Source organism: Leopardus geoffroyi, chromosome C3 (genome assembly GCF_018350155.1).
Source record: "Leopardus geoffroyi isolate Oge1 chromosome C3, O.geoffroyi_Oge1_pat1.0, whole genome shotgun sequence".
Lineage (NCBI taxonomy): Eukaryota > Metazoa > Chordata > Mammalia > Carnivora > Felidae > Leopardus > Leopardus geoffroyi.
Genome location: NC_059338.1, coordinates 16,247,810 through 16,273,730, shown reverse-complemented (window position 1 = coordinate 16,273,730; position 25,921 = coordinate 16,247,810). Strand labels below are relative to the sequence as shown.

General features: G+C 38.5%; 1 protein-coding gene across 2 annotated transcripts in view; it reads left to right on the top strand.

Moving 5' to 3' along the window:
- KCTD3 (potassium channel tetramerization domain containing 3) overlaps nucleotides 1–25,921 on the top strand; it is a 56,852-nt gene that overhangs the window by 13,673 nt on the left and 17,258 nt on the right. For both annotated transcript variants that reach the window (XM_045455776.1, XM_045455774.1), the window contains 5 exons: nucleotides 4,271–4,461; nucleotides 15,379–15,494; nucleotides 21,954–22,041; nucleotides 22,168–22,284; nucleotides 24,956–25,126. In XM_045455776.1, the coding sequence (XP_045311732.1) occupies nucleotides 4,271–4,461; nucleotides 15,379–15,494; nucleotides 21,954–22,041; nucleotides 22,168–22,284; nucleotides 24,956–25,126 (683 nt within the window). The remainder of the gene's footprint in view (nucleotides 1–4,270; nucleotides 4,462–15,378; nucleotides 15,495–21,953; nucleotides 22,042–22,167; nucleotides 22,285–24,955; nucleotides 25,127–25,921) is intronic.

The window sequence follows — 25,921 nt, the reverse complement described above, 5'->3', positions numbered from 1 at the left end:
TTATTAATAGGAGTCTTGTGATTTTCTGTCTATAGTGATTTCAGTCTTTTGTACTCTGTAGGTGGGGGTAGTAAGACTTGGTCATGACTTTCAAAGAGTTGGGAGTGAGGTATTGAAGCAGGACAATTGTGGGCAGCGGTGATATGGTTTAATGTCTGTAATCTGTGAGACTTACACAGAGGTGGTTTGGTTTTACTAATTCTTGCATTCTCAGAAACTAAGAGAGAATGAAAAAGAATGTAGTGGAGACCAGTGATTCTGTTTTTTTAAATTGGAGAAGGGGTAGGATTCTTTGTTCACAATCACTGTATACAGTGTTACTCTGACACAGTGGCATAGTAGCACATAGACGGTTGTGATTATTATCCCACTTAATTGCTAAAAAATAAAAGAATATATAAACATTTTGTCACTATTGAGTTTAGTTAAGAAAAAATAGCCACAATAGATTAAAAATATGAAAAATAACTATAGAGTTTACAGATGTATTTTAAAGAATCCCAGATGTATTTGTTTAAATCTGAGCTTATTGGTAGGTTAGCCATTTGGGTAAAAAAGCCTTTTGTAACAATAATCTCTATGTTATATTTTCATTGCAATAGAGAGTTAGTGCAAACTTTTCCTTCTGAGAGTATTCTGTTTTTTTATTTTAATTATTAAATAGTATGGAAATGACTTTTTGGGTGATTTCTTTGGGGGTTGACTTTTATATGAAGCAAGACTGATTTGAAAAAAGGAATTTTTTGAGGGGAGGTGTTTTGAACTTAAGGGCTGTGGCTCTAAGTTGAGAAAACTATTTTAGACTTTATTTTTTATTTGGTTAAATATTATGTACGTGTTTTTATTAATAAGGAATTCCAGAGGAGTTGTGAAATAATTATGTTACCCAGGTGTAACCTCTGTTATTGCACAGCAGTACTGAAGATTGCTACTTGCCACACAGAGACATGCAGTATTGCACAAAATTTCCCTCACTGAGTGACAAATATCAGAAGGATGCTGTTACGTTTTCCATTTTTTGTGTTTGCTTTTGACCATGACCTTTCTTTGCTTTCTCTGAGTGTTGTTGATGACAGACTAATTATGCATAGTGACGAAGGAAGAGAATTGAGGATGTATTGCATTTCCTCGTATATGGTTAAATCATTTAACACAGTGGCAATTAGAAGATTTCAAAATAAATACTCAAATGATTTCAATAGTGTAATCTTTTCCACAAGTTGTTTTTCCACAGCTTTTCATAAATTTAAAACCCTAAAAAATGAAATAGTACATTGAACCCCTGTATGTTCTCACCTAGATTTACTAATTTTCCACATTCTTAGGCTTTACTTTTTTTTTTTTTCCTTCAAATTTCTATTTAAATTCTAGTTAGTTAACACACAGTACAGTGTTGGTTTCAGGAGTAGTTCAGTGGTTCATCACTTACAACACCCAGTGCTCATCCCAACAAGTGCCCTCCTTAGTGCCCATCGCCCATCTAGCCCTTCCCCCACTCACCTCTCTCCCTCAGCCCTCAGTTTGTTCTCTGACCTTAAGAGTCTCTCATGGTTTGTTTCCCTCTCTCTTTTTTTTTTCCTCCCTCCCACGCTTACCTGTTTACTTTTGTATATCTATGTTACTGAAGAGAGGTTGTGTAAATTGTTGCCCTCCAGGAGCTTTTCGATCTTTAATCCATTCGGAACTTGCTTTTGGTTTATGGTGTGAGATTTAGGGATCTATTTTCTTTTCTTCCAAGAGGGTAGTAGCTAATTATGTTCTGATTATTTATCACATAAATTATCCTTTCCTCAGTGAATTTGCAAGCCCTCCTTTATCTTGCTTTATATTTGTATAGATATACTTAGATCTAATTTTAGACTCTCTTCTAAAATGACCTATTTTATCTGTTCCCATATAATCTGAGGTACTACATATTTGTAGTAAGTTGCACAATGTTGTCGGGGCATGACTCCTCCACTACATTTCTTTTGAGATTTTAATGTGGATGGTATTCATATTCTTTGCATAAGTCTCCTGATTTCATAGTGTTGGTTCACTGGGCAGGAGTAAGGAGGTAGAGTACCAATCAAAGCTCATCTGTCTTGTTTTACGTATTAAAGTTTTGTGTCACTTGTGTGGAAGATGATAAAGCATATATGTTTTTCATCTTTGTATTTGATTTTAACTTAAAAACAATATCACCTATCATATTGAATTAAATTTTCTTTTTTGTTTAATCTTTAATCAGAATAACTGATTTATTCTGAAAGAGAGAGAGAGAGCACATACATGTAGGAGGGACCGAGAGAGAGGGAATCCCAAGCAGGCTCTGTACTCGCAGTGCAGAACCCCATGTGGGCTCAGACTCATGAACTGCGAGATCATGATCTGAGCCGAAACCAGGATTTGGATGCTTAACTGACTGAGTCACCAGGTGCCTCGAGTTAAATTTTCTAATTGTTATAATCACTTTCAAATATGTTGTCCTGATTCTTTTACTCTTTTTTGGCATCCCTATTTTATAATAACCTAATTTCTGTAGAGAAAGGTAACTTATAGGTATGATTACTGTAAAAGATGAGCTCATATACACTTACATTTCTAAAGTAATGACCACAAAACTTACATCATTAAATTCTGCACAGGGTCTCTATTGAACACTGTCCTGAGCCTCGTATGTGTCTGTGTCTACATCAGCAGCGTGTGGTCACTATTCTCAAGGTGCTGGCAAATCCCTGCATTGTGCCCAGTTTGACAGTTCCTAAGAGGGCCTATATGTCATATCTCAATGTTTGTACATGTTTAGATTTTACTAAATGATTTTTTTCTGTTTATATATCATAACACATGATCCCATCTGGTGGCTGAAGTGAGTAATTGCAGAACCATATAATGCTTAGGAAAAATTGTGCATTTTCTTAAAAAAATTGTGCATTTTCTGTATATTCTTTTGGAGTGAAGGAAATCATTAGTTCTTTGAAATGATAAGGCTGAATTGCATATTTTTGCGAGTTATGGTTGTATTACTTTAGCGTACTTCAAAAAAAATTTTTTTAAGTTTTATGTATTTATTTTGGGGGTAGGGGAGAAAATCCCAAGCAGGCTCTGTGTTGCCAGTGCAGAGCCCATTGTAGGCTTGAACCCACAAGCTGTGAGATCATGACCTGAGCTGAAATCGAGAGTCAGCTGCTCAACCGACTGAGCCCTCCAGGTGCATGTTAGCACACGTTATTAAACAAAATTGAAGCGAAAGTATTTCTGCCCAGGTCCTCAGGTAACTGTCATGTATGAACACTGAAGGTTTTTTTGTGATTGTGTGTCAGGTAGTATATAAATGAGCATCGTTTTCTTCATGTTGTGTTTATTGTCATAGGTAAGGCAAATAAAAACTTTACAACTTTGTTTCCATCGGTGTGACTTCAAAAGCAGATATTCCATAGTTAAGGTTGAGGTCATTACTTGTGACTTCATAACTATAAGTTCTGAATGTATGAAGGCTGGCTATATTAATTATATGGAATACATGTCTGAAAGACTTAAGTTCAGGTAGGGCAGAAAAATTACTAAAAACTTACAGGTATGTTTATAAGTAATGAAATATTAAAGCATTTATATTCACTCAACTGCAGATCTGAACCATGGTAGGCTTTATTTATTTGGAAGGAATAGGCTTATGAAATTTTTTTCATTTAGAACGAAACCTTTAAAATCAGGCTTTTCCAAAGCCCTACATTTTTTTCATTTGATTGTCCCAGTTTATTGGAATGCATAGTAGTATATACCGGATTATGCCTTCATCTTGGTTTACCTGGATAGACTATCAGCCCTGTCGCCTGAAGTACCAAAAAATAATAGGTTGATTGTAGGTAGTTACAGTTAATAACTGAATAACTGATTAATAATTGAAAGGAATAATATCCTAAAATTCTGGATTTTGTGACTGTTCTATCCATAGATAATGATAGTAGCACTTTTCTGAGTAGAAAAGTGACAGATACAATCTTTTTCTTTTTTTTTAAGTTGTTAAAGCTTTTTCAAAATCTGAGTGATTGTTCTAAACTTTCCTTTGGAGAAATATAAAACACTGGTCTCTTGTTTTGTGGCTTATATGTCCTATGTATGTAAATAGAAGATAGCTTAAGAATATTGTTCTGGCTTTGTAGAGGAAATATATTGGCAGAATCTTGTATTTAATAAATATAGCTGTGATTAATTTTTTTGGAACATTCGTTTGTATTGTTTGCTTAATTGCTGCTGAGTCTAACTTATATTTTATTTTTACTAACAGAATCAAAGAGTCTTCAGGATGGCAACAAGTGTTTACCAGTCCATATTTGGATTGGACTATTGAACGAGTAGCTTTAAATGCAAAAGTGGTTGGAGGTCCACATGGCGACAAAGACAAAATGGTTGCTGTTGCTTCAGAGAGTAGCATCATCTTATGGAGTGTCCAAGATGGAGGGAGCGGAAGTGAAATTGGTAGGGAAATTCTTGTTTCTGCTGCATTTTGCTGGTATATGTAATATTGTGACGTTTAAGAGGGTTCGCCCATCAGCATAAGAGCCAACCTGGACCAATACTTAGCTAGAGCTGCCGCATCATCTTTCCAGGGTTCCGTGGTAATAGAACTGCTCAATGTGAGAGGAAAGATCTAGTAAAGATGGGGAAGTTTAGTGTTTTAGGAGAGAGGGGAGAGGTTTTTTTTTTTTTTTTTTTTTTACCAGTTTGCTCCACTGAAAGCTGGCAGCTTTATGAGCATATATTTTTCCTGGATCCCAGTGAGTGGGGCCACTTTCTCTCCAGTTCCGTATACTGTGGGCCTGAAGATGGGGTAAATAACTGTCTTTCTCGTCCTCATTTGTTGCTTCTAGAGCAGAAATTCTCAAACTTTTTAATCTCAGAACTACTTTGTACTCTTAAAAAGTGATTCAAAACCATTAAGAGATTTTGCTAGTGTATATTATATCTATTGTTACTTATCATTAGGGGAATTAAGGCTGAAAATTTTATGAATGTTTATTAATTAGTTTCAAAATAGCAATAATAAACCGTTGTATGGTGACATGAATAACATTTTAATGAAAACTAGCTTTGTTTTCCAGAAATGTTTGCGAGAAGAGTGGCATTGGTTTACAGTTTTGTGAATCTCTAATATTTTACTGAATTCCAGTGCCTGCCTGTTTGTGCATTTAGTCTGCTGCATTATGTGTTTTTGGTTGATCTACATGAAGGAAATTTAGCTTTATGCAGATATGTAGTTAGAAAAAAAACATTTTTATAGTCTTTCCAGGTAATTGTGGACATTGTTTTTTTGCTACTTTTCCTAAACATTTGAAATCGTATCAATGAACTTTGCATACTCTGTTAAACTAAAATTCATCAATCTGTCTTATTTATTTAGTTTTTAATTTTTTTAATGTTTATTTTTGAGAGAGAGAGACAGACAAAGCATGAGTTGGGGGGAGGGGCAGAGAAAGAGAGAGACACAGAATCTGAAGCAGGCTCCAGGCTCTGAGCTGTCAGCCCAGAGCCCGACGCGGGGCTTGAACCCACTAACCGTGAGATCATGACCTGAGCCGAAGTTGGACACTTAACCAACTGAGCTACCCAGGTGCCCCTCAGCAGTCTATTTTATACTTTGAATGGATGTTTTATCCATGTGTGGTTTTGTGACATCATGCATTGGTCATTTGGAAAACGTTGGTTTACTGAGTTAGGGAGATCTTCCAAATGTTGATATCTTTCATTGTACAATATCCAGGAAAAAAATCACTACTTATCACGTCTCTAAATTCTAATGTCTTGGGACACCTTCACATTCCCTGTGGTAGATAAAAGTTTTCCACAATTCCAATTTTCACTTGAATCATTGCATTTTTATCATTGAAATAACAGGCTTATTTTGTTCTCTTTTGAGGGAAGTCTACTAAGTACTCAAATCTGAATTACAATGGTTTGTCACCCTTTCAGATAAAAATGACATTCTGTGAAAAGAGCTGCTAGGTTAGCTCTCAGCTCCAGCATTCGAGATGCCTTTCCTTGACTGACGTACACATAGGACTTAGTCACACGGAATATTAAGAACACATATACTCAGGGGCGCCTGGGTGGCGCAGTCGGTTAAGCGTCCGACTTCAGCCAGGTCATGATCTCGCGGTCCGTGAGTTCGAGCCCCGCGTCCGGCTCTGGGCTGATGTCTCAGAGCCTGGAGCCTGTTTCTGATTCTGTGTCTCCCTCTCTCTCTGCCCCTCCCCCGTTCATGCTCTGTCTCTCTCTGTCCCAAAAATAAAAATAAACGTTGAAAAAAAAAAATTAAAAAAAAAAAAAAAACACATATACTCAAAATTGAGATTGAGTCAGTACAAAATGCTATATAAATTGCTTCATCAAAGACATTCTTAAACTGGCCTTTTTTTCTTTCCTTGCGAGAGTGTGTGGCAGAGAATTGAATGACTGCTGGTGCAGTTTGGTGCCCCTGCTTTAATTTGTGCTCAGGTGCCTGCCATCGTCACCCACGTTGCTTTGCATACCTACCGTCAGTGCAACTGTCAACACAGATGTTTTAGGATAAAGTATGAGATTCATAAAAGTTTTTAATGTTTCGAGTATTTCAACACCACATGCGTTTGTGGCCGTACATTCACGCAAAAGATCTTTAATGATTGATGGGTTCTGACACCAAATTAATAGAAGCAAAATACCAGGGTCAGCTACATCTGTATATGAATCTGTTTGCATGACAAAAATGTAGTCTGGCTCACAGATACAAAAATGCAGTCTGTCTCTGCCAAGTCTTTAATTCAGGAACTTACTGTGTAATTGAAAAGTGGCAGCATTGTGATTTTTTTTACTGACTTTTCATCTAGTAGGCATTCGGCATTGTCATGCGTCCCAGGCTTTCTCAGCTGCTAGCAGTTGTGTGTGCCTCTCTAGCCAGTCCAGCACCATAATTACCCTGTAAAGTGCTTCAGTGCCTCTTTCATTTCTACTTTGAAATTTTATAACAGTTCTGGCTTTTGAAGACCTTTTCACATCTTCATTTAAAATATTTTTTCTAGGGGCACATGAGTGGCTCAGTTGGATGAGCGTCCGGCTCTTGATTTCGGCTCAGGTTAAGATCCCAGGGTCATGGAACCGAGCCCCATTTTGGGCTCCGTGCTGAGCATGGAGCCTGCTTGGAATTCTCTCTCCCTCTGCCCCCCTCCCCTGCTGGCACATGCTCTCTCTCTCTCTCTCTCTCTCTCTCTCAAATAAAAATAAGTTTGTTTTTTTTTTTTAAGTTCATTTATTTTGAGAGAGAGAGAGTGCGAACAGGGGAGGGAGGGGCAGAGAGAGGGAGAATCTCGAGTAGGCTCTGTGCTTTCAGTGCAGAACCCAGCACTAGGGTTGAACTCACAAATCTGTGAGATCACGACCTGGGCTGAAATGGAGTCAGATGCTCAACCAACTGAGCCACCCAAGTGTCCCCAAATACTTGTCTTTAAACTGAGTATGTGATCTCAGTGTGCCCACAACTGGCATTAGGGTAGTATTCAGAAATGTTCTGTTGGATAGGCACAATAAGGCAAGTTATCAACATCTATACATTTGAGGGAAATAATAATTTTTGTTAATTCTAATAGTTATTTCCTATTTTCCTATTTTGCTCCAGTCTCCCTTCCATGTCATATCTATATTTGTCAGCACCTTTAGACTTAGATGGCACAGCTGTGGGTTTTGCAGCAGACAAATGTTTTAATTTTATCATTTTGAAGCCAAAGAACCATCAATAAGTAGATGAAAAATGTATTAGAATAAACTTATTTTAGAATAAAGTATTTCAAACAGTTTCAAATAAAGTTTTAAAATTTGTAGAGGTTTCCAGAGCATTTTTAATACTAATATTGCAAAACACAGCAAAGTACATATGTCTCAACTGTGTTTCTTTGTAGGCTCGAGGAAAGTTTGGGTTTTAAGGTAATTTATTGGACAATAAAGAGGTTACAGAGGTTACAGCAGGTAAAACTGAAGACAAACAGAACATAGTGGAAGTATTTCCAACAAACTAAGTTAATCTTGGGGAAACTTACAAAGTTAGTTATATCATACAGCTACCAATAGAGACAATTCTAGGCAACATAAGAATAGATACGTACATTTTGTTAGCTGTCATAGTGATGTCCCCATTATGTCAGGTAGCATCTGGAAGATTCCTCTGTATATTCTTGAGATAACGACAGTAAACAAGGCAAATAATTCTTTAATATTACATAAAAATAGTCTTGACCTCTCAGACTTCTAGAATGTGTCTCAGAGACCCAGAGACTCACATACCACACTTTGAGAATTATTGTTCTAGACCACTTGCCTTCCCTTCTCTCCAGCTTCCCACCTGACCTCCCCACATTTCAAATCTCCTGTGAGTCATCGGGACTTCTACTTGGTATGTCTTCACCTGGGTCATTATCCTTTAGTCCTTTGAAGTTACCAGCTCTAGTTCCCCAGCTCAAACATTCTTTTACTTCCCTGGGATCTTTACTTATCGCTTCCCTTGTATCAGGTTTGGAATCTGTCATCACATTCCCTCTGGCATAGAGCCTCAGTTTCCTCGCACTACTCCCTTTGCTGTTTTTCCCTGAAGAAACCCCAACCCTGGTGGGGGTGCCTGGGTGGCTCAGTTAAGCGTCGTCTGACTTTGACTCAGGTCATGATCTCACGGTTTGTGGGTTCAAGCCCCACATCAGGCTTTGTGCTGACAGCTCAGAGCCTGGAGCCTGCTTCAGATTCTGGATCTCCCTTTCTGCCTCTCCCCTGCTTGCACTCTGTCTCTCTCTGTCTCTTAAAAATAAATGTTAAAAAAAAATTTTTTTTTAAAAAGAAGTCCCAACCCTGGCCAAATCCACCTTTCTACCTGAATAGCTAAATATGACTTGGAAACAGAAATGCATGCATACAAAGCAATACTTCGTCTCCATTCATGACCTCTACTCTCAGGTGGGCCTTTAAAAGCTACCCAGAAATGCTCATGCGTTATCCTTGTCACTTTGCCACTCTCCTAAATGACTATTTCACACTGTTTTCCTTTTCTTTAGACTTCCAGCACTTTCTGCCATTCTCATTGAGAGAGAATATCAAGTCATATCTGTGTATCTGTGCTCGTATACGCTGTTGTCCCATGTGTTACCGTGACTAAGTTGTCCCTGCTTTAATCTAAGGCCAACTGCGTGCATTTTGTTGTATAACTAGATCCTGTTTGTTTTCACTTACAAGGAGCAAGGACATTGCTCCAGTAGCCGTTTGCTCTGTCTCCTGCGTCGTAAGGACTGCTCACCTCCTGCTCTTGGACCCTTTCCGCCAGCACACAACCATGCTGTAATTCTGTGGTGAGAATAACAACAAAAACTACCCTACATTCTCTTCCAGGTTTTGCTCCATTTTTTTGGTTTCCTAAAGCAGAAGATAGGAGTTACCTGAACTTGTTTCAGCGTCCTCCTCTGTTCTTTCCTGAAGTTGCTCTAATCATTCTTTTGCCCCCACTGCTTCATAAAACTACTCTTGTTAGTATGACCTGTGGTCTGTACTCTGCTAAATCCTGTGATCAATTCCGAGTCTCCTGTTATTAAAACTTTAGAGCTGTCATTTGATACCATGATTCCTTTCCTTTGGAGGACTTTTCCTCTTTTGGCTTCCAGGATACTTTACAATCCTGATTTTTATCCAACCTCCTTGTGTCTTATCGGTTCCTTTTTGATAGTTCCTCCTCATTTGACTGATTTCAAATTGTTGGAGGGCCCCAGAGCTCATCTTTCCTCTGTATTTATTCTGTTAGTGATCTCATACACTCTAATGGTGCTGTGTGCTGATGATTCACATGTTTATGTGTCCATTGTTGGCCCCTCCTCTGAACTTCAGAATTGTGTGTGTGTGAGGGGTCCCAAAGACCACTTCCAGTTTCAGTGGTTTGCACTCACAGGATTCAGCAAGAGCTACTTAGGGTTATGATTTGTTACAATGAAAACATACAAAGCAAAATCAGTAAAAAGACGCATGGGATGAAGTCTAGTAGAAATCAAGTATAAGGTTTCAAGAATTCTCTTCCAGTGGTGTCCCAAAGGACATGCTTAATTTCTCCAGCAATGGATTGTAACAATACCTGTGGAATGACTGCCAGAGAAGCTCATTAGACATATGGTGCCCAGGATTTTTCCTGGAGGCTAGTCACAGAGGCAGCCTCTGCGTGGCACGTACTAGGGGTCCAGAGTTCCCAAAGGAAAGCAGGTGTTCACCATTAACCCCATTGTTTACACAGTTTAGGTTGTCTGTCACCATGGATTACATTTCCCTTGTCTAGTTTCATGAGTGGAATTACTTAGTATGTATTCTTTTGTGTCTGGCTTCTTTCATTTAGCATAATGTTTCTGAGATTCATCTATATTGTTGTATGTATCAGTGGCCTGTTCCTTTTTATTGCTGAGTAGTAGTCCATTGAATGAGTATCCTAGAATTTGTTTATCCGTTTATCTGTTGATGGACATTTGGTTTATTTCCAGTTCAGAGGTGTTATAAATTCAAGAAGTCGTCTTTCTCTGGGCATGTTTTCTTTTCTTTCTTCTCTTGTTTTGTTTAGTGAATATGTTTTCTCAAGGTAAATCAAGGTAAATAACCTAGCAGTGGAATTTCTGGGTCATATAAAAAGTGTGTGCTTAATGTTATAAGACACTTACAAACTGGTTTCCAGAGCAGTTGTATTATTTTACATTTCTGCTAGCAGTGTATGAGAGGAGTATATACAGTGATTTTAATGGTGGTTTTAATTGCATTTCACTGTGGATTAATGATACTGAGTATCTCTTTCATGTGCTTTATTGGCCATTTATATTATTTCTTTTGGGATGTGTCTTTAAATCATTTTCTCAGGGCACCCGGGTGGCTTGGTTGAGCATTCGATTCGGTTCACGTCAAGATCCCAGGGTTGTGGGATCCAGCCCCTCGTGGTTAGGCTCTGCGCTAAGTGTAGAATATGCTTGGTGTTCTCTCTCCTCCTTCTGCCCCTCTTCCCCGCTTGTGCACGCACTCTTTGTCTCTCTCTCAAAAAATAAAATTAAATTAAAAAAAAATAATTGGGGCATCTGGGTGGCTCAGTCGGTTAAGCGGCTGACTTTGGCTCAGGTCATGATCTCACAGTTTCGTGAGTTCGAGCCCTGTGTCGCTTCTGTGCTGACAGCTCAGAGCCTGCTTGAGATTCTCCCTCTTTCTCTGCCCCTTGCCTGCTCATGCTCTCTGTCTCTCTCAAAATAAATAAACTAAAAAAAAAAAAAAAAAAAAAAAAATCATTCTCTTTTTATGAGGTTGTCGTTCTATTATTGATTTGTGATAGTTCTTTATATATTCCGGATTAGAGGTTTGCAGCCAGGAATATTATCACCTAGGAGGCATGTGGAAATGTCTGGAGACATTTTTGATTGACACAGCTAAGGGAGTTCTTTGTGTGTATCCCTCTGTCTTCCTCCCTCCCTCCCTTCCCCTCTCCATTATCTCTTTCTCCTCTCCTTTTGTCTTCTTTTTGGAACTCAGCTTTGTATTAGACTACTTCATATTGGTCTAGAGATCACTGAAGCACTGTTGGTTTGTTTCATTTTTCTCCCCATTTTTAAAACAATTTAGATCAGTTTTTTTTATGCCTTTAATATTATTTACCCATTTTCTTCAGTTAAGCCCGTCTAGTAAGTTTTTTATTTGTGATACTGGACTTTTAAGCTGCAAAATGACCTCTTTTGATTCCATTTTAGTTTGTTTTTCTGCTGAGATTTCTTAACCTTTTTACTTATGATGTTCTACTTTTTATTAAATCCAGCATATTCATTATAGGTGTTTCGTTATTTTTTGACTTTAATTCCAGTATCTGGATCATCTCATATTTTTATTTCAGGACCTATTCTACTTTGCACGTCTAGGAAGTTTTGACTGTATGCAGGGCATGTGCATGATACATCATATAGGGGATATGATTATGTTCTCAGAAGATGTGAGGTTAGTCCTGGTAGACAGTTAAATTACTGGAGGATCTTCTTGATCCTGCTGGGCTTGTTTTTGTGCTTTGTTAAGGGTAGTTAGCCTCGCTCTGCTTGATTTTTTTATTTAAAGGCTTGGCTCCTATTCAGGGGAGTGGTCCTTATTCCTAAAGTGTTGCCTTTTCTGGAGTCTTTACGGAAGGAATGTCTGAGGTGTTCATCCAGGGTTCTCCCCTCTTCCTGAGCTGGAGCGACCCATGTAACCTCTGTCACCTGTACTCTGCACTCAGGCCTGTAGCAGCCTTTCTCTTCTGTTTTTTGGGGATTTTTCCTCTGCCCAGGTGCAGTCCGGCCTCTGCCAACGGGTAGGAAACCCGTGTGCAAACCTTCTGTGCCGCCGGCTCACTCACCCTGGCGCGCCTTTTTCTTACCACTTTTGCTCTCAGGTTCTAGCCACCTGATCAGCTGCGCGCTCTACCTCAGTCTCTTCAGTTCAGGGAGAAGCCGTCACTCTGCCCGTGAGTTTGACCTCCCCGTGGTAGGGCCAGTAAAGCGCCCTGAACGCCGAAAGCCGGGTGAATGCGGGGCTCCTGGCTATTTCCCACCTTTGCGTCTTCAGCTACCCGTTGTCCGGTGCCTGAACACAGCTGCCTCGTGTGTTGTGGCCCGTTGTCACTTCACGGTGAGGAAAAATCCAATGCCGTGTGTATGCCATCATGGCTGGCAGTGGGAGTCCTCCCTAACAACTGTAGGGAAAAAGTTTTAACGTTACAATTTGAAATTATGATACGCTGGTAATTAATTGTACGGAGAGAAAGTGAAGTTGTGTTTTCTCTTCCCTCCCCCACTCCTTTTTTCAAACAGGCGCTTGTAACACGGCAGTGAGTGGAGATTTCAGGCCTTCCTTTGCTTTCAGAGGCCAGTGTGGTAGGGAGCTGTGCTGGGAGACGGTACGTGGTAATTTGTTCATGTCCAGTGAAAGAAACCACTGATTATTACAGATGTTCTTCAAACTTGACAACACCATCCAAAGAAAATTGTTTGGCTGGTTTGTCTGGGATAGAGCTCTTCTAGAGGTCGGGCTCCTTTCATCTTAACTTGTATAAGGCGGTGCTGCTGGATTGCTGCTATAAGCAGTATTTTGCTGAAAGGGTCCCCGAAGACAGGAACTTGTCATTACTTGTAGCATGTCTTCCCTGTGGATAGTAGCCGAGATTGTTGAGCCTAAGCAGGAGTGACACTTTGAGTTTCTTGAGATCATTCAGAATGTCTTCCTTGATTTCCCTTGATTTCATCCTTCTCTAGAGTAATCGATGTTAGTTGGTTTTCTAGTTTTTATTTCCACCTTTCACGCGGCCCATAGTACTGAATATGGTTGGTTTCACATGTTCTGAACAATTGTTTTGCATCAAAATTAAAGGACTTCCTAAAATTGTGTTTGAGGTGATGATTTTCTGCTCTGGAGTGGCAGGTTTTTGGGTATGTGTGTTGTATTTTATTTTGCTGGGTTTTTGTTTTTTGGTTTTTTTTTTTTTTTTTGGTTGACAGGTTTGGTTGAGGTGGTGTATTCATGTGTATATGTATTTATACATATAGATTATGTATACACATATATATGACATTCTTAGCAATACTTACCACTTTTTTTTCTTTTTGTCCAGTGTAAATCATTTTTCCTCCTCGGTGCCTGGCTTTTTCAAAATTAGTTGAGAAATTTTTTTTGAAGATTTATTTTTGGACTGCCTGGCTGGTTCATTCAGTGGAGCGTGCAACTCCTGATCTTGGGGTTTTGGGTTTGAGCTCTTCGTTGGGTGGAGAGATTACTTAAAAATATTTTTACATTTTTATGAAAAATAAAGAGGTTGCATGCTCCACCAACTGAGCCAGCCAGGTGCTCCTGGTTAAGAATTTTCAAGGCGTTTATTGCTGCTGGTCTTGTCTTGTATGTAGTTCACAGTTCTGAACAGAAAGGGAAATACTGTGCACTGGTGTAAGAGTCAAAAGAAATCAGTTACCTTTTCTGGATTATGCTTTCAGTACATGCTGCAGTTGCAGTTAATTGGTTTGTTTCTTCCCATGAGTTCTTCAGAGCCTTATGCATTATGTTTTTCTATTATATATTGTCCAGAAACAACTGTAAAGGGCCATAATGCCATACCAAAGTGAGCCTAGAATTCTAGAATTCTTTTAGCTATTCTTGGGTCTTCTGCTATTGATGTGGGATATTTGCTCCTTACAGCCTCCCTTCCTACATCCCCTCTTTCCCTTTTCTCTGATTCTCTGGGCTTGCCCATGCCCCCCGCCCCACCACCATTTGGTGAACTATTTACCTTTAAAAAAAACTCAGATGGCTTCTTTTCTAAAAAATATCTTCAAACCTCTTTTCTTAACACCCCCCCCCCCCCTTATTCCTCTGGACGTTACTTGATCCTGTGTATCCACATCTTTTAGTTATTGTTGTGTTATGTTATAATTGGTTGTTTGCATTTTTTCTCTTTTAAACCTTAAGTACCCAGTAATATCCTGTCTGTTCATGTGTTTCATCCTATGGCCTGATATGATGCCTGTTGAATGAATTAAATGGAGATCTGCAGTGCTGAGAGACAAGGAGTTTAAAATGATTTGAGTAAAGGCTTGAATGTTTTTAGTAAGATTTCTTGCTGCCTTTTTTCCTTTGTGTGTGCGCGCGTGTGTGTGTGTGCGCACGCGCGCGCGTGTATCCAGATTTCTGGACATGTTCTTAGATAGTTAAGGCTGCCAAGTCTATGTCTTGAGATCAGTGGTTCCCAAATACCCCAGTCATTAGCAAGCTGTAGCTAAATCTCATATAGGTTTTATAAAGGTGTAGTGGGTTTTCTGATTTAGCGAGTCTGGGATGAATCTTAGGATTCTTTTTATTTTGTTCACTTAAAAAAAATTTTTTTTAATTAGTTTTCTTTATTTTTGAGAGGCAGAGAGAGACAGAGCGCGTGTGGGGGAGGGGCAGAGAGAGGGAGACACAGAATCCCAAGCAGACTCCAGGCTCTGAGCTGTCAGCACAGAGCCTGATGCAGGGCCCGAACTCATGAACCTTGAGATCATGACCTGAGCCGAAGTCGAATGCTCAACTGACTGAGCCACCCAGGTGCCTCGTCGTTTTGTTCGCTTTAAATTTACCTGGTTATTTTGATGGTCAACCAAGTGTGGGAACCACAGCTTTAGATAATATGGTGTTTTAGGGTAAGGTTACTTAGGGCAGCTGCTTATGAGCTTACCAAGTTTCTTGTTTTTGATCCCTAAAGGGTCTAGCATATAACTAATGGAAATGAGAACACATTGAGTCACCTTGAAGATGTTTCTTATCTGGGTTTTGATGAATTCTAAAGATAGTGACTATTTAACTCTTTATTTTTTACTATCATTTAAGGAGTGTTCAGCCTTGGTGTTCCTGTAGATGCTCTCTTCTTTATCGGTAACCAGTTGGTGGCTACGAGTCATACAGGGAAAGTGGGAGTATGGAATGCCGTCACTCAGCACTGGCAGGTTAGTTTTAACTAAAGCACATTACAGAAAATGTTTCTGAAACTCATGCTGATTATGCATTTGCTTCATTTTTGTGGAATTCATAGTGTGGAATTCATAGCATAATGATTAGATATTCGTGTATATTGCAGAACGGTCACAGTAAGCCTAGTTTAACATCTTTCACCAAATGCAGTTACAGAATTTCTTTCTTTTTTCAAGAATTTTAAAAGATAAACTCTTAGCAACTTTCAGATGTGCGATGTAGTATAAACTATAGCTGCTATGCTGTACATTACATTCCCTTGACTTATTTTATAACTGGAAGTTTGTATCTTTGTATCTTTGTTTAAGTAGGCTCTACGCCCAATGTGGGGCTTGAACTCACAACCCTGAGATCAAGAGTTGCATGCTCTAAGGACTGAGTTGGCCAGGCCCTTCCTTTTTTTTTTTTTTTTTTTTTTTTTAAATCTTTAAAAAAAAAAGTTGTGTGTGTGTGTGTGTGTGTGTTTATATATTTTAGATTTTTTAAAAGTTTATTTTGAGAGAGAATGAGAGAGTGTGAGTGGGGAGGGACAGAGAGAGAGAGAGAGAAGAGAGAGAGAGGGGGAGGGAGGGAGGGAGGGAGGGAGAGAGAGAGAGAGAGAGAGAGAGAGAGAGAGAGAATCCTAAGCAAGCTCCGCATTATCAGTGCAGAGCTGGACAAGGGGCTGGAACTGAACCAGGGTTTAGAACTGAACTGTGAGATTATGACCTGAGTGGAAATCAAGAGTTGGAAACTTAACCAACTGAGCCACCCAGGCACCCCTTACCTTTTATCTTTTGGTTTTGTTTTGTTTGTTTGTTTGCTTCTAGGTTCCACATAAGTGAAATCATAGGAATTTTTCTTTCTTGGTCTGATTTTTTTCATTTAACATAATACCCTCAAGGTCCATCCACATTATTGTAAATGACAATGTTTTCTTCTTTCTTTCTTTTTCTTTCTTTCTTTCTTTCTTTCTTTCTTTCTTTCTTTTCTTTCTTTCTTTCTTTCGTGGTTGAGTAATATTCCAATGTATATTTACACTACATGTTCTTTATCTCTCCATCCATGGATGGACCCTAACGCTGTTTCCATATCTTGGCTATTTTAAATAATGCTGTAGGGAATATGGTGGTACCTATATCTTTTTGAGTTAGCGTTTTTGTTTACTTCAGATATCTATCCTGCAGTGGAATTGCTGGATCCTATGATAGTTCTATTTTTAATTTTTTGAGAAACCTTCCTACTATTTTCCGTAGTGGCTGTAACAATTTACCTTCCGACCAACAGTGCACGAGAGATCCCTTTTCTCCACATCCTTGCCAACACTTGTTATTTCTTGTTTTTTGATAATAGCTATTCTAACAGGTGTGAGGTGATAACTCATTGTGGTTCTGATTTGCATTTCCCTGACAATGAGTGATACTGAGCATGCTTTCATGCACCTGTTGGCCATCTGTATGTCTTTGGAGAACTGCCTGTTCAAATCCTCTACCCATTTTTTTTGTTTTTATTTTTGATTACATAAAATATTACGTATATTTATAGTGACATTTACTTCTAGATACAGATTTGATTATGTTTTGAAGAATGTTTAGTTACTTGGGAAAATGAGTGAGTATTTAAACTGTGGTTTGGTGTTTCATATTTTTGAAATGTTTTAACTTAACATGCTTTGGGAATAGTAGTCCAGGCAAACTTCATTTCCTGAGTAAAGCTCAGAACTTTGTGAAAATACGTAGCCTGTTCAGAGAAGATAGCAAGCTAAATGATCTCAAGTACTTGAGAGGAACAAGAGGATAAGACTATAAAAGAGTTAATGCTTGATTCTGAAGGAGAGAAGAAAAATTAAAGGACTTAAGTAGAGAGTAACATGATTAGATCCCTGTTTTAGGAAGGTAGCAGCATTAACTACTATGAAAGCAGGGCTGGAGATCAGGGGTAATCCAGCAAAGAAGCAGACAGATTTGACGAAAGGCAGTGATGGTAGAGATGGCAAAGATGAGCCTATTTGAAAAACATTTCATAAGCCTTCCTAAAAGTACAGGATTGGTGTCTGGATTGGGTGTGGAAAATTAAAGGAGAGGGAGATGTATTTCCAGTTTTGGATTGCTAGTTTTGACAGTTGGGTGGATAGTAATAAGTTGACAGGGAACATGTTTACTCTGAGATTCCTGTAGGCATCAAAATGAATGTGTGCAGTACACATTTGGGAGCATTCCTTTGGAATTTAGGAAGGAAGAAAGGGCTAGAAAGTAGTATTTAGAAACCACAATGCTTCTATGACAACTGAAAAAGTAAGAACTGATTTAAGGTTTTCTGTTGAGAGGATGTACATAGGAAGAAAAAGAAGTCTGGGAAACATTAGCATTTAAGGGGACAAGATAAGGAAACCAAGAGCCACAGGAACATACATGATTGAGAAATAACATTAGTCTAGGATATGATTTGTAAATGTAAGTTAATTAGGTTTTGTTTGGGACAAGCCAGATGGTGGGAACTGAAGAATCAAAAGACCAGGGATTGGACACAGCAAACTCGGAGTTAGCTTTCAAGAAGTTTGGTGGTGAAGGAAAGCAAGGAGACAAAGTGATAGTGTGAGAATCAAGGTTGGGTGGTAGAAAAGATGTTCAGTGTTTTGTTTTTTTTCTCTAAGATGAGAGAAGCTTGAGCATGGTTGTAGTCAGAGAGGGAAGTTGTCTGAGAAAGCACATGGAGGGTGAAAGAATGGAGATGATCTCTCATCCCATCGAAGTCAGTAATGTATGAGACGTAAAACAGCTCAGAGACTTTCACCCAACAGAAACTAGAGATGCCTCCTTCTCTGATGAAAGAGTAAGGAAGGAGGATTGAAGAACATAAATTCAGTGGAAGACAAAGGCACTGGAAGTATGTATCGAGGATTGCAGAGATTGTAATTTGTACATTTGTAGTGGACCTGGGTGATAGAACTATGTGAGTGTCTCCATTAGTGCTCAGTACTGGGAATAAATAGGAGCAAGAGGGAAGAAACCAGCATTAGCCTGATCCAGGATTGGAGAGTTAATAAAGTGGATATGACACACCAAGGGATGAGAAAACATAAAGATGGCAAAGTAGTTGAAATCATGAGATCAAGAAGTAAGGAAGTGCCAGGTGGACGGAGAAGGAAGCAGGGATGTCAAGGGACTCGAGGGATGTTAAAGCCAACTGATGATTAGTAAGGAGTGAGAATTGTTGGGAAGACAGGAAGTGATACCTCTGTAAAGAGGAATGTGAATTTTTAATGATTAACGGAAGGTCTGCCTTCAGATAGGTTATTTGACAAATTATGTCAAATCTGAGCTTCTAGTGGGTAGGGGAAGCTATACTAGCTGTGCCATAAATTTGGGTTCCTGAAGGAACATACTTCTTTATTCTTTTTTTAAACCAATGTTTCTGAAACTACATATAAAAGTGTTCATATCTTTGGGATCCTGAAAACTCTGCCGGCTTCCTCAAAGTGCCCTTTATTCTAAAGCTTTTATTCCCATGTAAAACCTGATGATTCTCGTTTGGTGTACGCATGAATTGAAAACCGTATCCGACAAAGCGGGTTTGTTTCTACATTTCAAGAAGACCTTGGGAAAGTTGAGCATTCAGCATACAAGCCTTGTAAACCAACTAGGTGAACTTCACTGTAGTGTAGAGGTGGCATGTAATGAAGTCTCAGCGTCTGTGGTGCAGACGTCCCTGGGCAGTTACCGGACCCCAGGCTGACCCGAGTGCTGTGATGCTGGTTGAGTAGGTTCTGATTTGGCCTTTAGCAACAGTTCTGCCCTTGAATAACACACAAAGTATGTGGGACAGCTGTTGTATATTCAAGGTTGATTTGAAGTATTTGAATCAGATGAGTGAGAGAGAGAGAAAGAGAGAGTGTGTGTGTGCGTGTGTGTGTGCGCTTGTGTGCGCGCGCGCGCATGTGTAAGTTCTAAAAGCTGTTGTGAAATTTTCGTTGGTGTAGCAGTTCTTATAACAGCTGCAATAAGATTTTAAGGAAAATTTCCTAAAAGCATTGTATCTGATTTGGGTAAGAAAAAAGAAAAATTTTTTTTTGTTTGTTTTAGTGCCTCAATGAAAGAGGCATTAAAGAAACTCCCTTTGATAAGAAGGATATTCATACTTTGAAGGGGAAGCACTGGAACGAAATACACATCAGCAAAGAAATTGATAGGCTGGTAAATCTAAATAAGTGATTATTTAATAAGTAATGGATGAGGGTAAAAACATAGTGTTAAAAATGATTATCTAGGTAGAGATTGTGGTTGAAAGATTCTAGGGCCTTTGTAGTGCTTGGGAACACAGATTGATTTTTTTTTTATACTGATTATTTTCAAATTGTATATCATTTAATTTTGTACATAGAGATAATGATAATCATCATGTGCTACCTTAGAAGAGAAAATCCACTTCCATTGTAGATCTGTGACCATCATGTCTGAACCAAATACATTAGTCAGTACGATTTCTCAGGTTCTTGATGTGAAGTTGTTAGGATAAAGAAGAGGCCCCAGAATGACTGTCTCTCACTTATGCTAGGAGAGAAGAACTCAGTCCTAACTCCTCTATAATTTATCATCCTCTGCTTTCTCTGTTCTTCTTGTACTGAGGGGTAGACATGAAGGAAAAGCAGGATTTAGGTCAAGGGTTGCAGAAAAAGAGGTTGTAGAAGGTTCTGGTCTTAGAGCCTATCTTCCCAGAGAACCAATGGTAGAAATGTTTGCCTTGGATGTGTGTTGGGAAGCTCCAGGCTGCAGCCACTCTTTCATTGATAAGGGATCTAAAAGGAGAGGAATCTCATGCCCTTATCTGTCCCCATCCTTCTACTCTCAAGATTCTGGAGTAGGAGTTGAAGTTCTTCCTAGAGTATTGGAACTAAAAAAAATGAACTTGGCATGAGAAAACTGGTCATTGGCATTAAAGCAGCCTTCCCTCCATTCTTCAGACACCTTTACTCATATCACTGAAAGGCTCTCAGGGTTTACCTGCTACAAAACTCATTGGCTCTGATGAAACGGAAACCCTGACCTGAGGTTAGTGCAGGGGTGGGGGTGGGGGGGTGGTAATTGAGTCTTTGAGATATTTCCGTGTACGACACCAGAAGGTTCACACAGGAATTAGGGTCATGTGCATGCAGCTTTAGAGGAATCGTTGCTTCCAACTTTTAGCTTTTGGTTAAATTTGTTCCTTTTATTTAGAAGGGACCCATATTGTACACTTTTATACTTGCTGTTCTGTTTGACATGGCCCTTCCTCTGCCTAACTCATATTTGACTTTTTCGATTTTCATGCTTCGCTCCCTTTCTGAACTTTTCCCTGATCTTTGCCCTTTTAAACCCCTCCCTGGGATTGAGATGAGAGTCCTCCCTGCTCTCTGGTGTGGCACACTCTATTTTAGGGCCTCTCACACTGTGATTTTCTTTTTTTCCTTTCTTGCCCTCAAGTTTACAAGCTCTTACAGAGCAAGTGATGTCTCACATTCCTTATCCAGCCCAGTTACTCTTTCTCTCAGGTAATACCTGATACATGAGAAATAGTTCATTTAAATGTCATCTGTGAAGTTTCATGCGACTCTCACCTGGCTATGCATAGGGAAGATTCATTTTGATCTTATTGCCACTGCTCTAAAAAAACATTTTTTGTTTGTTGCTTTGTTTTCTAGTAAAATTGTGCCCTTTGCTTTTCTTGTAGCACAAATACAGGCAGTTATTAATTTTTAACTAGACTGATTTGCTCGGGAAGCTGACTTTTTTATTCTAGTACTTGAAAACACAAAAGCTTAAAGGAATTTTTTTGTCCTGCCATTTCCTAGGAAACAGGGGTCTACAGCAGAATGAAGATAGAGATTACCATTTTGTCAAAGACATGGTGATAAATTATCAAGGGAGCAAGTGCTATTTGGCGATCAGTCTGTTTTCTAGTTCTGTCCCTTACTACATGAATTTAGGCAGGCCATTTAATCTCTTCTATAGAAGAGAGAAGGAGGAAGGAACCTGGTCAGATTGTGCCTTCAACTTTAATGCGTGCTGTAAGCTCACAACCACTTGCAGAGAAAAGAGATAATCCATGGGAATTCTGATAGGACGGTGCTGCCTTTGGAAATACATTTTTTTTTTTAAAAAGCTTTAAAAGGACCTGTATTGACAGCTCTTCACAGTTCCCTGTGGGAACTAAAGAAAGTAATTTTCTAAGCCCTATTTAAATTAGATATTACTGGTTTGGTTTTTTTAATTTCATTGAGTAATCTCCACACCCAGTGTGGGGCTCAAACTCACAACACCCACATTAAGAGTCACCCACGCTACTGATATAGCGAGCCAAGCGCCCCTAGTGAGTTTTGTTGTCGTTGCTATTGTTAAAAGTGTCAAATTTTTAAGGAAATTGAGCAGTAAATACAAATTATTAATATTTAACATCTAATAATAATCTTCCTACATCAGGTTCAAGATGTTGTCCCTATAACCAGTTACGACACTGCTGGCTCATTCCTTCTGTTGGGATGTAACAATGGATCAATATATTACATCGGTAAGCTTATGGGCATTTAACCCTGGTCCTGTTTTATATCGGTTTTTAAAAATAAAATATTGCCTTCTGTAGTTTTAAGTAGATGCACTATTTTAATATTATTTAAAATTTTTGGGTTTTTTTTAGATATGCAGAAGTTTCCTTTGAGAATGAAAGATAATGATCTTCTTGTAACCGAGCTTTATCACGATCCTTCAAACGATGCCATTACTGCACTGAGTGTTTACCTCACACCCAAAACAAGTTAGTACATGGCAGCGTTCTGATAATTCTTGACCGTTTCTGAGAATGTATGTTTATTTATTGGTTTATTATGCTAAAACAAATCCAGTCCTTTCTCTTTGAGAACTGCAGTTCTAAGAGTATCATCTCTATTAGTTTACAGTTCATATTCGTTATGTATTAAAGTTAAACGTGACGATTAAACAAGCATTAAGTTGAGGTGGGAAGTTAGAACTTTTCTTCTTCTGAATTATATTTAAGTCATATCATGATAGTATTGACTAAAATTATTAAAAAAACAATTTGCACATTGACCTTCCTATTTACCCTAGCTTACTTTGTTTTGAAATTAGAAGCTTTTGTTTTTTTCAGCTGAAAGCAAGAAGGCTCTTAGACTGTTAATCTCTTGTGGATATTGTCTTGTTCCCTTGGGAAATTTTTAAGTTGTGGGAAAAGACATTTTATTTGGAGGTTTAGTATCTGTAGCTTTCATTATCTTTCAAAGGCCATTGCAATGAAAATTAACAAATCTGTTCTGTAAATTAAGGATTTTTATTATATTTTTTATATTTTTATATTCTAGATTGAAAGATAAACATAAATGGAAAGTTGAAAATTTAAATGAAAAGAATTCTAGGAAATATTAACATGTGTCCAGTAATGTTAATAAATTTGAATGTTATTTGTGTTAAACCATTTTATTGACCTCATTGAAAGAAATCATTATCTTTAATGTGAAATAAATATTCTAATTTATGCAGATGATTTTATTTAAAATTATAGTAGGATTTCAACTGTTATGCTAAATGGGTCAGCAAACTGCCCTTTTTATCTATGGTCTTACATATTGCATTGGCTGCTTTGGGCAACAGTTGACAGAGTTGTATGATTATGACAGACTGTATGGCATGCATAGTTTAAAATATTTACCATCTAGCCTTTCACAGAAAGTTTGCTCACCTCTGCTCTAGAATGAGATGTACATTTTTTAAATCTAATTAAAAAGGGAGGAGAAAACTTCTTTTGCAATGGCAGGGGGAGAATGGAGTCACTTTTTAGGTTATGAGAAGTGTTTCCTATGGTATGTTCTTTCTCTTTTGATTCAGATATTTTTGGGTGAATCAGGAAGGATAACTATTAAAGCCAAGAAGTTCTCTGTGAACCTTTTTAAGTACATAGTTCACTGAATTCCATTCTGTCTTTAAATATGTGGTAGAGTTTGGGCACTTTTTTTTTCTTCCTTTTTAATGCTTATTTATATATTTTGAGAGAGAGAGAGAGAGAGTGCGCGCGCATATGCGCACATTGGGGAGGGGCAGAGAGAGAGAGAGATGGATAGAGAGACTCCCAAGCAGGCTCTGTGCTGTCAGTACAGAGCCCAATGTTGAGCTCAAACTCATGAACCATGAGATCATGACCTGAGCTGAAATCAAGAGTCAGATGCTTAAGTGACTGAGCCACCCAGGTGCCCCTGGACACATTCATTCATTCATTCATTCATTCACTCACTCATTCATTCATTTAAAAAAGTCACAAATGAACTTCACATGATGAGCTGTGCGTGATTAGAAGAGACACCGTAGTAAGTAAGTATGATGTAAGCAATATAATGGGTGTATTTGTTTCAGAGCTAAGTATTTTGAATTTGTTAAATAGTATATACTTGATTATTCAAGAAAGATTCAATAATATAGCAAAAGTAAAAGTAGAAACGCCTGGGTGGCTCAGTCAGTTAAGCATCTGACTTCAGCTCAGGTCATGATCTCGCGGTCCATGGGTTTAGCCCCATGTTGGGCTCTGTGTTGACAGCTCAGAGCCTGGAGCTGCTTTATATTCTGTGTTTCCCTCTCTCTGCCCCTCCCCTCCTCACACTCTTTCTGTCTCTTTCTCTCTCTCCCTCAAAAAATAAATTAAAAAAAAAGTTAAATAAGTCAGGCAGAGAAAGACAGATACTGTATGTTTTCACTGATAGGTGGATCCTGAGAAACTTAACAGAAGACGGGGGAGAAGTTACAGAGAGGGAAGGAGGCAAACCATAAGAGACTCCTAAATACTGAGAACAAACTGAGGGTTGATGGGGGAAAGGGGAAAGTGGATGATGGGCATTGAGGAGGGCGCCTGTTGGGATGAGCACTGGGTGTTGTATGGAAACCAATTTGACAATAAATTATATAAAAAAATAAAAATAAGTAAATAAACTTAAAAAGTAATAATAAAAAAATTTAAAATAAGTAAAACATGGTCTTAGACTAGACTATGAATAGACTAGAAATAATAGGGAATATTGCTTTAGGAATACTGTGTTGCGTCAGTGGTATTCTTAGCATGTCAGATTTACTAACTCTTTAAACATCTATTGAGGACTTGCTGTGTCTCAGGCACTCTGTAAGGATGACTGTGATTCAGTCTGTCTCAGTAACGAATAGAGGTAGATAGACTTGGAAATAGCGGATTGGTTTGTTACAGTTGCTGTGCTAGAGCATAACATACAGTCCAGGGGAGGGTTGAACAGATTTATCTGGGAGTGAGGGTTAGGAAATGACTTGTAAGGGAAATCATGATTCGAAGTTGGTCAGAGAGGTCTTAGGGTTTCTGGGCTCAGCTGGATCTGGGGACTCAGAAAAGGACTGCCTCTTTTATCCCTTTCTGTCATCATCTGATACGCTGCCTTTCCACTTCTGACCTCGTGCAGGTGTGTCTGGTAACTGGATTGAGATTGCTTACGGTACGAGCTCCGGAGCTGTGCGAGTGATTGTTCAGCACCCAGAGACGGTGGGCTCGGGCCCTCAGCTTTTTCAGACTTTCACAGTTCATCGAAGTCCTGTTACAAAAATCATGCTATCTGAGAAGCATCTTGTATCAGGTAAAGTGATTTTAGGTACTGGCGAGGAGTGTGCTTCATGTGCAGCCTTGCCTTGTGGGTAATTTCCCACACTCCTACAAATGGAAAGAATATGTATATACACATGTATTTATATATGAATTTGGGAAAGAGTTAACCGTATTATTTATTTTCTATTCTAATATTTTGTTCTCATGGCACATTTTATTTTAAAATATTTATTATAATCCTGTTGAGATGGAATAGAGAAGTTTTCCAAGTATGAATTTTATATAAATTTGGTTGTATTTTCTTAAGATTTAAAGCTAAAGTTGTAGATATATGTGTGTATTTGTTGATCATTTTCTAAAAATATTAAAAACTAGTAGAATGTATAAAGAGATTACTTGAAGAGAATTACATTTTTGTGAGTTGTTTCTTAGTCATAAAGTTTTTTTTAATGTAAATACTAATTAGATACTGTATTAAAAATGATGCAGATATGTGACACACAGAGCATAGTGATCACAGTAAAATTCCATTGATGAGGTTCGTTGTGTATGATGATTTCAAACAGGCTTCATTTTAATGTAATTTTGAGTCAGGTGTGTCCGTAGAGCTTGCTCTTACATTAAATCTTTTGTAGATCAGTTCCTGCCTAACTTAAACTTTTTATAAGCATCATTTTCATCTATCAAGTTTGTTTATATGAAGACTACATAATATTAAAAGGTGATGCATCTTTCACTCATCCCCAGTCTGATTAAACACTAAATGGAGCTAAAGTACGTTGTCCATGAATGGATGGATGGGTGGGTGGGTGTGTGGGTGGATGAG